The sequence below is a fragment of the Peromyscus leucopus genome, chromosome 8b (assembly GCF_004664715.2).
Source record: "Peromyscus leucopus breed LL Stock chromosome 8b, UCI_PerLeu_2.1, whole genome shotgun sequence".
NCBI lineage: Eukaryota > Metazoa > Chordata > Mammalia > Rodentia > Cricetidae > Peromyscus > Peromyscus leucopus.
Window position 1 is genome coordinate 2,622,103 of NC_051086.1, and position 13,837 is coordinate 2,635,939.

Consider the following 13,837-nt stretch of genomic DNA (forward strand, 5'->3'; position numbering starts at 1 on the left):
CAGGTCATGGAGCTGGTGTTCTGGGCACCTCCTTCCTCCTGAAGAGGCACTGGGCAGGCAGGGTTGACAGGTTGGGCGGCATAGCGAGCTGACTGACACTCACCTCCAGCATAAAACCTCGCTTCATGGAGCCTGCCCCTCCGCAGCAGGACGGACAACTCCTGCCGCCGCTGCCCAGGGCTCAACCAACCCCCAAGCCAGAGAACATGAGGCGGCCCCGCACCCCTGGCCTGCTGCTGCTGCTGCTGCCGCTGCTGCTGCTGATAGCCGGTGAGTTGCAACCCAAGGGTAGCTCCTCTGCCACCTCTCTGGAGGGGACCCTCTGTGCTGCTCTGAGCTCCAGTTGAGCCCCCCGCCCCCACCCCACAGTAATCCCTGGGCCTGAGTCTGAAAGGAACCTCCTCAGTGATGGGGTTCCCAGAGAATATACTCAGGTTCCAAATATTCCACCTGGGGGAGCTGGCTGGGGGCCTGTGGGGGGATCTGACAGAGCATGTGGCCACGGCCCCTCAAGGCCTCTCAAGGACTTCAAGACAGTGGTTTGGCTAGAGCCGCACCCCCATCCTCCTGGGGCTCTCAGTGTGCCATGCTCTGAGCTTGTGACTCCCCTAGAGGCCTAGTGTCCCATTCTTCAGATGAAGAGACAAAGCCTCCATGCCTCTAGGATTTGAACCCGAGCCTGCAGGCTTCCATGTCCCCGGGCTTATGTGAACTGGGGTTGCCATCTGAGCCAGGGAGCCTTCGGAATCTGCTGAGGCTCAACAGGGAGCTGGGGGCAAGAGCTGTAGGCCGCAGAGGGTCCCAGCTCCTGCTACAGAGACAGAGGCCCTGCCCATCCCGAGCAGGGGTCAGCAGGTTCTAGGCAGGTGCTCTGCCCGTCAGCCCTTCCCTGGGAGGCGGACTCCTCTCTACCAGGGAAACTCTCCCACATTCCTAGGCCAGATGGGCCAGCCCAGCAGCCACCACACTTCCCTGTCCTCAGTTCACCTCCCCGGGACAGGCCAAGTCACCTCAGGCCACGTCTCAGCTAGGGCTCAGGGGTAGGAGGGCATACGTGGGCATCTCTACAGGGATGCCCCTAGCTCCCCCAGTGTCATGGAAGGTTTCTGTCCATGTCTCTAGCAGCAAGGACAACGGCTTTGAAAGCCATTTCCACTGGGTGTGACATTGCAGTAGCTCCCGTGGGTGGACCAATTGAGGTCATTGCCAAAGTAGAAACAGCAGACTGCCTGTGGCTCACAAACAGCTGCAACCTGAGGCTGGACCCCTGCGTGACTTGCTCACTTCAGCCCAGGGTGACCAGCACCCCAACAGTCCTCTGGATGGTCTTGCCTAGTTTCTTAGACCTCAGTCACTCCCATCAGCATCAGGGGCCTGGAGGCCAGATGGGCATAGACTACGACCCTGGCTGTGCCTTCCACCACTGACAGGATGTCTCTCTATCCCTCCACACGGTTTCCGTGCTCAGGTCCCTAGAAGCAGGCTCTGTGTTTGCAGATCTCCGAGGCCTGAGCTCTGGGTGCGATCACATGCCCTGGTGAAGGACAGAGAGCCCAGAGAAGCAGGGGAGGCACCCAAGACAGTACAAGAGGGGAAGAAAGGCTTCTGTTGGCGTCCGCACTCGAGTGGACCCGCAGTAGGACTTGTCGAGACTGGGAGCCTCGGCCTGAAAGGACTAAGCTGTGGCTGAGACCATGGGTACCGGGTCAGGAGATTGGCAGGAGGGAAACTCACAGAAGGCTCCTGCAAGCTCCTCTGGGGACGAGAAGGGGGAGGCTCGCACACACCTGTGCCCTTGGGGACAGAGGGCAGCTAGGCTGGGCAGCATTGCAAGCTGGCTCTTCAGGCCTGGAGATCAGGCCCCAATGGAGTTCTAGCAAGTGTGCCTGGAGGGCCTCTCTCTGGTCACATTTGCACTTTATTTTTTATTTTTATTTATTTATTTTGGTCTTTCAAGACAAGGTTTCTCTATGTAGCCTTAGCTGTCCTGGAACTCTCTTGGTAGACCAGGCTGGCCTCGAACTCACAGAGATCCACTTGCCTCTGCCTCCTGAGTGCTGGGGTTAAAGGCATGCACTACCACCACCCAGCTTCATTTTGTTCTAATGTATCGCTCTGTCTCTCTGTCCCCCCACCCCGTGTGTGTGTGTGTGTGTGTGTGTGTGTGTGTGTGTGTGTGTGTGTGTGTGTGTAACTGTAGGCAGACCAGAAGGGGTTGTTGGAACCCCTGGGTGCTGGGAACTGAACTGGGATCCTCTATAAAACCAGTAAATGTTCTTATACAAGGAGCCACCTCTCCAGGCTTTTATTTATATTTTATTTTATTTATATGAATGTTTTATTTGCATGTATGTATGTGTATCATGTGCACATAACGTCGATGGAGGCCAGAAAAGTGTGTTGGATTCACTGGAACTGGAATTAGAGACAGCTGTGAATCACCACATGGGTGCTGGGACCTGAACTCAGGTCCTCTGTGAGAACACTAAGTGCTCTCAACTGCTGAGACAGTTTATTTATTTTGAGACAACATAGCTTCAACTGACCCATAGTCATTGTGTAGCTCAGTCTGGCCTTAAACTCCATGCAACCCTCCTGCCTCAGCCTCTTGAGGGGGGCATGCTGGGATAACAGGTATGAGCCACATCACTCCATGCATTTGCAATGTAAAAGGGCACCTTGTGAAAAGAAGCTCCCAAGCCAGAGGTCCAGAGCACAGCTCTTGTCTCCTGTGACCACGACATGTGCTCCTCTCTGCTTGATGTCCTGCTCTGAAAAGAATCTGGTCCTGCCCTGAGCAGTAGCTACTTCCTGTTCCTCTATATCTGGCACTGTGATAAAGTATCATGAAAAAAAAGTAACTCCAGGGAGAAAGGGTTTATTTTAGCTAACTACTCCAGGTGATAATCCATCATTTCAGGGCAACGAGACTTGGAACAGCTGATCACATCCAGAGTCAAGAGTCAGAGAAATGAATGCATGCTTACTCGCTTGTGTTTAGCTCAGTTTTTTTTTTCACTCTTACACAGTTCAGGACCAACATCCGCTGTGCTTAGGAACTGGTGCCACCCACAGTGGGCTGGGTCTTCCCACAACTTAAGACAATCCCCTGCCAATATACCCACAGGCCAACCCAATGTAGACAATCCTTTATTGAGACTCTGTTCCCAGGGGGATTCTAGCTTGTAACAACCACACACACAACTAAGACACATCTACACCCTACCCCGTTGTCAAGCCCACATTCTGCATTTTGTCCCCCAGTAGCATTGAGACTTGCACAACTGGGAGCTCCACAAGGAAGAGGAGAGTCCTGTGACATCCTTAAGGACTCTGGGCACCATTGGCCATGTGTGGCTCAGCATGGCCATTTGCTGTCCCTGTGACATTCAGCATCCTGAAGTGGTTTTTCTTTTCATCCTTCCCTCTGGGTTCAAGTGTTGGGGCTTAGATAAAAATGTGACCATCAAGGTGGAGGGCCTGACTGTGCACACACACACACACACACACACACACACACACACACACACACACACACACACACCCGGTTCTGATAGGCCCGCCCAAGGGAGCAGTAACTAGGAAAGTACTAGCTAAAAGTCTAGGGTGCCTGGGCTCAAACCTGAGTCTGGATTGGAGCTTAGGGGGCCTGGGTGAAAGGCTGAGGAGTAAGTAGGTGTGAGTGATGGACCCCGCTCCTGGTGCTCTCAGACCTGCTCTACTTGTCCCTCACTTTGATGGTGGTCCAGGAGAGGGTCATGGTTGGCAAGAGGGCTCAGTTCTCAGGAAGAGAGTCTTGAGAGGTTGACCCTTGGCCTTTGCTAGGCCAACTCTACTCCCATGAGAGCAGAGTGGCCATGGGTGTCTGGACCTCAGTTGGATTGGGGAGAAGCTGAAGGAGACTTGCTCATTCTGGAAGACTTCAAGGAGGCCCTGATGGATAATGTGTGGAAGCAGCCTCCAGGGTTTCCTGTCGTCCAGAGCTGAGCCATTAGTGGGGGAGGAGAGGGAGATAGACTCTAGACTCAAGCTCTAGAACTTGAGGTCCAGGCACTGTTCCCACTCCATATTGCAAGACAAGAACTGGGGTGAAGGGTGCAGGAAGAGATCCCTGTGTGGGGGACAAGGGGGGACAACCTGACCCAGGCAGGGAGGTCAACCCACTTGGCCACAGTGCTAGCTTTCCTGGTTGTCCTCTCTGTCCTCAGTGGACAGGGACCTCTGAGGAGGCAGAAGCAGGGAGGAACAGACCTTGGCTTGGCAAAGTTGCCCTGATGATCCGCTCTGCTCACTTTCAGGAACTGAAGGGGCCAGAGCTCCGAGAGGTAAGTGGGATCAGCTGAGATGCAGGAGGGACTGGACACATACAGAAAGAGAGAAGGAGCGGGGGGAGGGAGGGAGGGAAAAGGAGAGATGCACGGGGCAGCAGAAAAGCCAGCCAGAAGTGGCTGAGCAGAACTTCCAGAAGGCAGAGGAAGAAGAGATCTCCCATATGATCAGCAAAATAGGACATGGTGGAAGCATCAGGGGCAAGTACCAGGATAGGGGACACCTTCCCTGCTGTACCATGACTGTCCCCCTGGTCTACCAGCCGTGTGGAAGACATGACATACAGACATCCTTCAGGGACCCACGTGTCCAGATCTGGGATGGCAATCTCCCATGTTATTTCAACCTTCCTGACCCCAAGTTGGGTCCTGTCACCTTGACATAAGTGAGGGGACCAAGGTTCCTGGGAAGGCAGAACTAGAAAGGATTAGCCTGTATCAAAACCAACTACACTTGGGCCTCTGACCTGCCAATGTTCTGAGTAGCTCAGGAGCCAGAAAGGCCTGAAAACTGACAGGAAGTGAGAGCTGGCATGTGGGGTTGGGGAAGGAGTGGAAGCCATGGAGCCAGGCCCCTCCCCCAGAGAGTGACTCCATGTTTCTCCAGCCTGCGGGCACCCAAGGATGTTCAATCGGATGGTAGGAGGGGAGAACGCCTTAGAAGGTGAGTGGCCCTGGCAGGTCAGCATCCAGCGAAACGGGACCCACTTCTGCGGGGGCAGTCTCATCGCACCAACATGGGTCCTCACCGCTGCACACTGCTTCTCCAAGTAAGTGACCCTGGCCCTTTCTGTGTCGCCAGTGGCTGGGACAAGACAGCTCTGCATGACTGTTCAGCACCGAGGACAGCACTGGCGTGAACCCCGACCGTCTTGTCCAGTAACACCCAGTCTTCCAAATTTTTCCTTTAGGGAACTGCAGAGATGGCTCAGTGGTTAAGAGCACTGGCTGTTCTTGCAGAGGACCAGGGTTCAACTCCCCACACCCACGTGGTGGCTCACACTGTCTACACTTCAAGTTCCGGGAGATCCAACACCCTCTTTTGGCTTTAGCAGGCTCCAAGCCTGTACACAGTTCACTGACGTACATGCAGGCAAAACATCATACATGTAGATATTTAAAATTTTCCTTTAGGTCCAACCCTAGGCCTCGAAGCTGCGACCACTGCTGCAGCTCTTGTTCCGCCCGTGATACCTGGGGTCCTGTCCCTACAAATGCTGCAGGCACCCCTGACACACACCTCCCTCTCCCCATGCTCCCCCTACCTCAAATCCAGAACTCTCTGGCTCTTGGGTATCGAACAAGCCCAAGATGTGAAACACACTCTCCCTCTCCCTCCCTAAGATCACCTAAGAAGACTCACCACTCACACATCCATGTGAGACACTTGGCCCTAGGATTTCAGGGTCCCCAGACATAGTTACCTCTTTCCTCATAGATCTGCAATTCTTTTCCTCCTTTACTTATTATTGTGGGTTTGGGGGGGGGTCATGCGTCATGGTGTGCATGTGGAGGTCAGAAGACAACTTTTGGGTTTTCTCCTTTCCCCCACGGGTTTTACTAATAACACTCAGGTTTTTAGGGATGTGGGAAGCACTTCCACTCGTGGATCCATCTGGCCAGCCCCTGCGGTTATTCCCAAAAGCCGGTGTTTCATTTAGAACCTCGAGCTCAGAGGTGGCCTACGTAGGGCTCAGAGGCAGGGCTTGGCCTCACCGCTCTCCATAGGTGTAGGTGTATTACCACAGGTGTTTCGAATAGTGTCCCCATCTTACAAACGAGGAAACTGAATCACAGAGAACTTGTTAGGTCACTGACCAAGGTCACCTGGTAGCCAGGGAGAGCTGGGAATCAAAGGTGGGAGGGCTTCGGTTTCTACAGCCTTAAACATGGAGATGACATTGTTGAAGGTAGAGCAGTGTCAGACTCTGCCGTGGGCGCTCTCCTCCCGGGGGAGGGCGCTCACACCAGCTCTGCTCTTCCCATCAGCACTTCAGACATCTCCATATACCAAGTCCTGCTGGGGGCACTTCAGCTGCAGCAGCCGGGACCACACGCCTTGTATGTCCGTGTGAAGCGGGTGGAAAGTAACCCCCAGTACCAAGGCATGGCCTCCAGTGCTGACGTGGCTCTGGTCGAGCTGCAGGTGCCTGTGACCTTTACCAATTACATCCTTCCTGTGTGTCTGCCGGACCCCTCCATCGTCTTTGAGTCGGGCATGAACTGCTGGGTCACTGGCTGGGGCAGCCCCAGTGAACAAGGTGAGGGGACTGAGCTAGGGGAAGACAAGGGATAGGATGGTTTTCCTGTTGATGCTGGTATACACACATGATCGCTTCTCGCTTGGGTGGGGCAGGTATATGGATCAGGCGCTGAGGAGGGAGGGAACAGTCCCATCAAGTTCTGAGGAAACCCAGGGAGGGAGAGAGCCAGCTGTGGTTCTTGAGAACCCAGAACCTCGGGGTCCTGGTTAAGACTGTCCACTGAGCTGCAGGCTTCCTTTCCCTCCCCAGACCGACTACCCAACCCACGAGTCCTGCAGAAGCTTGCTGTACCTATCATTGACACACCCAGGTGCAACCTGCTGTACAGCAGAGACACCGAGTCTGACTTCCAGCTCCAAACCATCAAGGATGACATGCTCTGTGCAGGGTTTGCAGAGGGCAAGAAGGACGCCTGTAAGGTAGGGTGGTAGGGCCAAGCCGCTGGAGTGGCGGTTCTCAGCCATCCTAACGCTGTGACCCTCTAATACAGTTCCTCGTGGTGTGCGACCCCCAATCACACACTTTCCATTGCTATTAATAGCTGTAATTATGCTAGTCATGAATCATAATGTAAATATCTGATATGCAGGATGGTCTTAGGCGACCCCTGTGGAAGGATTGTTTGACTCCTAAAGGGGTCGCCACCCACAGGTTAAGAACCACTAGAGGGAGCTAGGCCCAGTTCGAGAGGTAGGCTGTGGTTCCATTACCCGAAATGAGATGAGCCAGTCTTGGCTCTGCATTTTGAACACACACCACACTGGGTGTATACCGCAGACAGGCAAGCTGGGACATTACAGCAATGAGCAGGCTTGTCCGAGAGGACCGCTGCGGAAGTGCCTGGGCTCCCGGGGCTGTGGCGAGCCCCGGGTGGGCTCTGACGGCCCTCTGCTTCCCCACAGGGTGACTCTGGAGGCCCCTTGGTGTGCCTTGTGGACCAGTCGTGGGTGCAGGCTGGGGTGATCAGCTGGGGAGAGGGCTGTGCCCGCCGGAACCGCCCAGGCGTCTACATCCGTGTCACTTCCCATCACCAGTGGATCCACCAAATCATCCCAGAACTGAAGTTTCAGGGGAGGGCCGACAGCCCGCAGCAGCAAAGAGGCCCCCGAGGCTGGCAGCACTTGGAGAACTCTGCCCCCTGCCTGGCTGCCCATGCAGTCATGCTGGTCCTGGTAACACTGCTCACCATCCTCTGAGCCTGCCCAGGCCAGGCAGCGGAGACCCACCCACTGTACATTTGTAAATAGCTCGATCCCCCATCTTACACGCTAGCTACTTTTGTTTATGTTCACTTCCAGAAAAAAGAGCGTCATGGCCTAGGTGGGGATCCTTGCTGGGCTCTAGGCGCCACGCTTTGAGTTGGGAAGATTTAGAGAGCTTGGTTCCTGGTGAGAGGAGACCCTTGCAGGCACACCCAAGTAGGACGTTCCTGACCCAGTTTCCCTGTTTCCAACCCACGACTCTCACCACCTTGAATACCAATGCTGTTCCCCTTCCTGCACTGTGGACGGTGACAGACACTGGTGGGAAGCAGGTCACAAGATGCCAAGTGCTTCAGGAGGGGCCATGCAGATGGGTGGAGGGCATCCTGGGGGCACAGCCTCCTTTCCCAATCCCACACTTCTCTAACACCATCACACAGATCTGAGGGCCACCAAGAACCTGTGCGTTCTCCTAACACTTGAGGAGCCCCTTCCAGGGGGCAACCTGTACCTCGTGTTCTTCCCTTTCCTACTGATCCAGCCCCTAACCTTCAACTTCGCCCTCTAGTGACAGAGTGGGGGAGAGAAAGGGACAGGGCACACACAAACCGTGCTCTGCTCACACCTAGTCACACGTGTATTCACGGCATATCCATCCACATGCTCACACAGGCAAACCCGTCTTGCCTCAGATAGACCAGGCACTGTTACGTACTAAATGGGTGACCGTATGGGTGTGATGATGCTGATGCGTGGCCGTTAGTCTCAGCACTCGGGAGGCAGAGGCAGGGAGATCTCTATGAATTTGAGGCCAGCCTGGTTAGCTTGAGTTCCAGGACAGACAGTGAGATCTATCTCAGAGAAGAAAATAAAATAAAACCCCGAATGGATCACTGAGCACTAGCAGTATACCAAACCAACATGAGGAACCCCCTAGGGTCCCACTCCCACCGGCCACTCAGTGGCCTCTGTGGATGGGCTGTTTGCCGAGTGCCTTCTCTAGACCAGACTGAGTATCTGGTCTAAGAAGGGTTAGTTACTCTTCTACTCTATAGAAGAAAACTGGAGCCCAGACAAGGGGACAGGACAAATTGTGGGGATGCTGAGGACACCCCAAGGCCAAGCTCTGGGACATCATGGTTGCTAAGCATTGGCCTGAGGCTCAGAGGCTTGGAAACTGACCTGGCATCTTTGTGATTTGCCTCAGGAAGCATGGCTCTGTCCAAAGGTGCGGGGTGAGGCCTGTTCCCACCCACAGATTCCGAAAGCTGCCACCTGGGCCTTGGCCTTTGTGCCTTTGTCTGGGCCTTGGCCTTTGTGCCTTTGTCTGGGCCTATGGGCACCAGCCAACCAGAGGTGTGGTCCTGCCCCAAGCAGCACCTTGGCAGGAGCCCAGGAAATGGGCTCTGCAGAATCGAGTAGCTGTGGACTCACTTCAGGATGTCCCCTCTCCTTCCCCAACTGCTCCTTTCACAGAATCGGCAGGACTGCCCGAGCTGTCCTCACAGCTGGCAGCCTGTCTAAGGCTGAGACTAAATGGCCTCCGTTTCTCGTTTTCTGCTCAGACATCCCATGTTCTAAGCTGTGTCAGCACAGAGAGACCTCTCAGAACAGAGTCTAGACCCCCTCCCCCATCCATGTTCCCAGGCTATTCCCAGAGGAGCTCGTGGCCCAGACACCTGAGCGCTGTACAGGAGCCCCTTATCTCAACCTGGGCAACGGGACAGCCTTGTTGTACCCTTGGGTCAGTGAGCCACCAGCCCGGCTGCATCGGCTACACAAAAGGACACAGGCTACACAAGGCTCAGGGAACAGTCTGTGGACAGCAGACAAAAACAAGCCCTCAGGGAAGCAGGAAAAGGTTGCTTTCTACAAGAGCGAGGACATCATTCTGGTCTACCAAGACACACTGCACAGGAGGAACAGCCCTTCTCCACACTCCAAGGCATGAACAGTCGCTGAACGCATTCATAAATACACAATTTTATTTACTATTTTCAGGGGAAACTTAGGCATTAAACGATAAGCTGATAAAATACGGATACCTAAAAAAGTATAAAAGTATAAATATCCCCTTAGAATTTTAGTGAATTAAGTTTTAATATCATTAAATTAAAAAACAAAAACAAAACCCCCCACAAGTCTATCTACTGTCAAAGTCATAAATCAAACAATGCTAAGTATCCAGCAACTCCCCAGAGTATTCCCCATGGCCAACAGCAGAGCCACTGCCTCCAGGGCTGCTGAGGCCCAACCAACCCAATAGAAAGGTTTTCATGAATCATTTAAGCCAAACATTTAACAACATACAACAGACCTTAGGAAAGGACGAGGTCAGTCCTAGATGCTAGAGAACTTAATTCATCAGTTACTGGCAGAGGAGAAGGAAGAGGGCCTAGGCAAGAAGTTTCCGGAAGCATTTGAAACAGTGTTAGAGGCTCTGACTTGCACTTGGCAGCCATGGCGGTCGGGTTGCACAGCTCCCTTGAGAAGCCAGGGGTCAAGAAGCACAGAGCTTGCTTGCTTGGGCCAAGTCTGTGGCTTGCTACATCCCTAACCAGCTGAGAAAGATGGGTTTCCAAGCTGCAGGCGCAGCCCCTGCAGGGACCTTAGCAGCTGCAATGTCATGTCGGGTGTACAGAGCCCATGCAGGCCGCGCAGTCTCAAACACTCCCGAAACCCAAGAAGAACTGCATAGTTAGACAAGGAAATGAGAGCCAGTGAGGAGACATGTTTGCGCTGTAAACATCCTGAATGTTCAACATGACCTGGAGTGTCAGCTCCAGAAGCCAGGTGGACAGGCCTCCTGCCCCAGCCTCCGTCCCAGGCACAACAAAGGCACTGGTAGGCGCCAGCCCCCCATGAGCCCACAGGTGGGGCGTATGAGGCAAAACATCTACCTCCCTTAAATGATTTAACAGATCAATCCAAAATGTAGCAACACTTTTAGGCATTTCTAAAGAGTATAAACACCGGGTGGTCTATCCACACTTTAAAAAAGGGATACAAAGTCCTCTTGCCTGGAAAATACAAATGGAGAAGCCTTGATGATCCTGGGCTAGCCTATAGGCCATTAGGAGAGCCTGCCTCTGAAAGGGTGCAGTCCGGGGGCGGTGCCCAGAAGTAGTGATAATGTGGAGGCTGCCTCTGTCAGGAGCCTCAGCAGAGGTCAAGAGAAACCAACCAATCATGCCTGGAGGCATAGCGGCCTCCCTGACCCAAGGATGAGGGCCCGGCGCTCACCAGAGATGAGCCACGCCCTACGCCACAGTGCACTGGACAGGAGTCGTGGCATCCGCCCCCCTCCTGGCAAGGCCCAGGCTGCTTGTTGCAGACTGTGTGTAGCACCAAGGACCTTGTCCTTCAGATCATCTTCAGGAATGCGTGGGCTGGTCAGCAGCATTCAGTCCCACGGAGCACTCGGAAAGAACAGAGTGAGGCCACAGAGACTGCCAACCCAGCCCCAGCTGCCTCCCTGTGGGGACGACCGGCGTGACAGCTGGGCTGTCTCTCGCCACCCACATCTGAGGCAAAAAAGGATCCACACCCAGATCTCTAGAGAAATGATCAAAAGCAGGTTTCTTCTCACTGCCACGCTTTCTGCACATGGCGATTCACTTTATCTTGGGGAAAAGAAAATCATTTCTTCAGCTGTCAGTACTCCTCACATCCTTGAGCCCCGTTCTTGCAAAATCTGAAAAATATGAAACATGGAGTGAGGATGTAGGCCCTGACCAAGAGCCCTGTTCAAAGTGCAGAGTTCAAAGGAACCTCACTTGAGGCCAGGACCTCAGCTAGGTAACAGGGAGATTTGTACAGTGGGTGGCTGACATGAGCCTCCAGACCCCTCATGTCCAGTAGATCAACCCCATCCCCCTTCCTTTATGAGAAGGTCTGCACCCCTTCACTGGCCCCAGACCTCTTCCTGACCGCAGAAACCCTTCCAAGCAAGGTCACGCTGGAGGCCTCCATACCCAGTCTGCTCACTGCAGCCTCTGCTGCCTCCTCACCCTCTGCTCCCACTCTGGCTGAAAAGCAGGGCACTGGCTGCCCAGCCTCCTTAACTACTACACCGTAGTCAGCTGTAGACTCAGCTGGGACGGAAGTCCCTGGCGGCCTTCAAAACATGCTGGGGCTGGGCAAATGCTGCTGAACCAAACCCATAAAACGAGCCTCTAGTAGCCTCTAGGGCTGGGACAGGACACGACTCCAGGCAGAGCTTCAGACCAGAGGAGCCTCACAGGAAGCCATTTGGCATCGACTGCCACTGTGAGCAACCCTACTACCGGTCTGGTGCAGTGGGAAGAGCTGACTCTGGGAGGCTATGATGAAGGGCTCAAGAGAAGGCCAAGTTCTCTCAAGCTGCTCCTGCAAACCCACCAGCACCCCAAACACCATGCCTGCCCCTAGGCCAGCCCCACAAAGAGCTGTGGGAGGCAGAAATCACCACTCTAGCACCTCAAGGGGGAGCTTCACAGGTCTATGAGATAATGCTGTTCCCTAGTCTGACAATGGCAAGCTCCACTCGGTGGACAATTTCTGAATTCTCCAGGACATCTGGAGGTGACCCTAGGTGCCACCATCTTACTGGGGAGCCACGGTCTCAGTCCCCACCAGCCCTGAGCAGAGCAGAGCCAGCACAGGTGAGGGTGTGGCTGGCAGAAGTGGTCATGGGAGTGCCTCTCCAGAACAGTACGAAATCCTGAAGGGGCTGGGGCTGAGCTCGTCAGGACCTACAGCAGCAAGACCAGCATCCTACACGCTGAGGCCAGGCAGCACTGTCTGCCTGGGGTAGTGCAAGACTACCCTATGCATGTCCTGCCTTCCCCAGGGAGGCCCGGCCACATGGTTTCACCCTGCCATCTGGTGTCGCTCCAGGTGTGCCTTGTGGGCGCCACTATTTTGTTTCCACAAGCCCAGAATCCCAGAGCTAGAGCCATCAAAACACATTCTCTAAAGACTCTCAAGAAGTCTGGGGCCACTGAAAGACATCTCCCCTCCCTCCAGGGCTCTTTCGAAACCTCTAAAGCCTGGGCACCACCACCACCCCACCCCCCCCTGACCTTCTTCTCCAACAACAGAAGGCAGGTATGGCTCCCTGGGCTTCTGTCAGCCCCACCATGCCTCAGGTTGAGTGCCTGTCACAGCTGAGAGTCTTCCTACCCTGGTGGTGGCAGAACCCCTCCAAAGGGATGTCACAACTGAGGTGCTGAGACATAAACCATGTCCCCATTTCAGACACTGAAAAGTGAACAGGGGAACGGAACATTTATCTCAGTATGGCTGGAATGATTATCCTTTCAGCCAGGTATGATGATACACGCCTAGAGTCCCAGCTACTGAGGAGCCTGACACAGGATACTGACCTAGGAGTTTGGGAGCAACCAGACTGGGCAACAGAGCCAGACCCTATCTCTTAAATTTCATGTTTCCTTTTACCTTTTAAATGTATTTATTTATAGACAGGGTCTCACTGTGTAGCCCAGGCTGGCCTGAAACTCACATAGAGCTACCTACCTCTGCCTCCAAGTGCTAGGATTAAGAGTGTGTGCCACGGTATCTGGCCCTCTTACCTTCTTATAAGAAAGTTTAAACACTTACTTTGTTGTTGTTGTTATTATTATTAGTGTATATGTACGTACACATGCCACACCGTGTGGAGGCAGACGACATTCCAGAATTAGTGCCATCCTTATATGGTCCTGGGGAGTCACAGCTGGGCCAGCAGGCTTGCAAGGCTTTACCCACTGAGCCGTCCCATCAGGCCCTTGTTCTGTTTGGTTTGGAGGAAGGGTTTCACTGCACAGCTTAGGCTGCTCTGGCACTCGGAACCCTCCTGCCTTAGCCTCCTAATCCTAAGTATTGGGATCACAGCTGTTTCACCATGACCGCTTCACAGTGAATTCTCTTGAAGGGCTAGATCATAAATACGCTGAGTATCAAGATGCCTCTGTGACATAAAGGTACAACTCCAGATGGCTGGGGGTGGTGGCACACGCCTTTAATCCCAGGATTCAGGAGGCAGAGGCAGGTGGATCTCTGT

The 13,837-nt window shown here is 53.9% G+C and overlaps 2 protein-coding genes across 2 annotated transcripts in view; one reads left to right on the forward strand and one right to left on the reverse strand.

Annotated features, from left to right (window-relative positions):
* Prss27 (serine protease 27) lies at positions 1-10,752 on the forward strand. The gene is made up of 6 exons (XM_028853927.2): positions 1-270; positions 4,299-4,325; positions 4,936-5,098; positions 6,318-6,589; positions 6,842-7,011; positions 7,495-10,752. The coding sequence occupies exons 1-6, from the start codon at positions 126-128 to the stop codon at positions 7,786-7,788; spliced, it is 1,071 nt and encodes a 356-aa protein (XP_028709760.1). The 5' UTR covers positions 1-125; the 3' UTR covers positions 7,789-10,752.
* The window catches only part of Kctd5 (potassium channel tetramerization domain containing 5), a 25,904-nt gene continuing 21,828 nt past the window's right edge, over positions 9,762-13,837 (reverse strand). Inside the window, exon 6 of the mRNA XM_028853960.2 lies at positions 9,762-11,488. Coding sequence (XP_028709793.1) covers positions 11,459-11,488 — 30 coding nt within the window. The 3' untranslated portion in view covers positions 9,762-11,458. The remainder of the gene's footprint in view (positions 11,489-13,837) is intronic.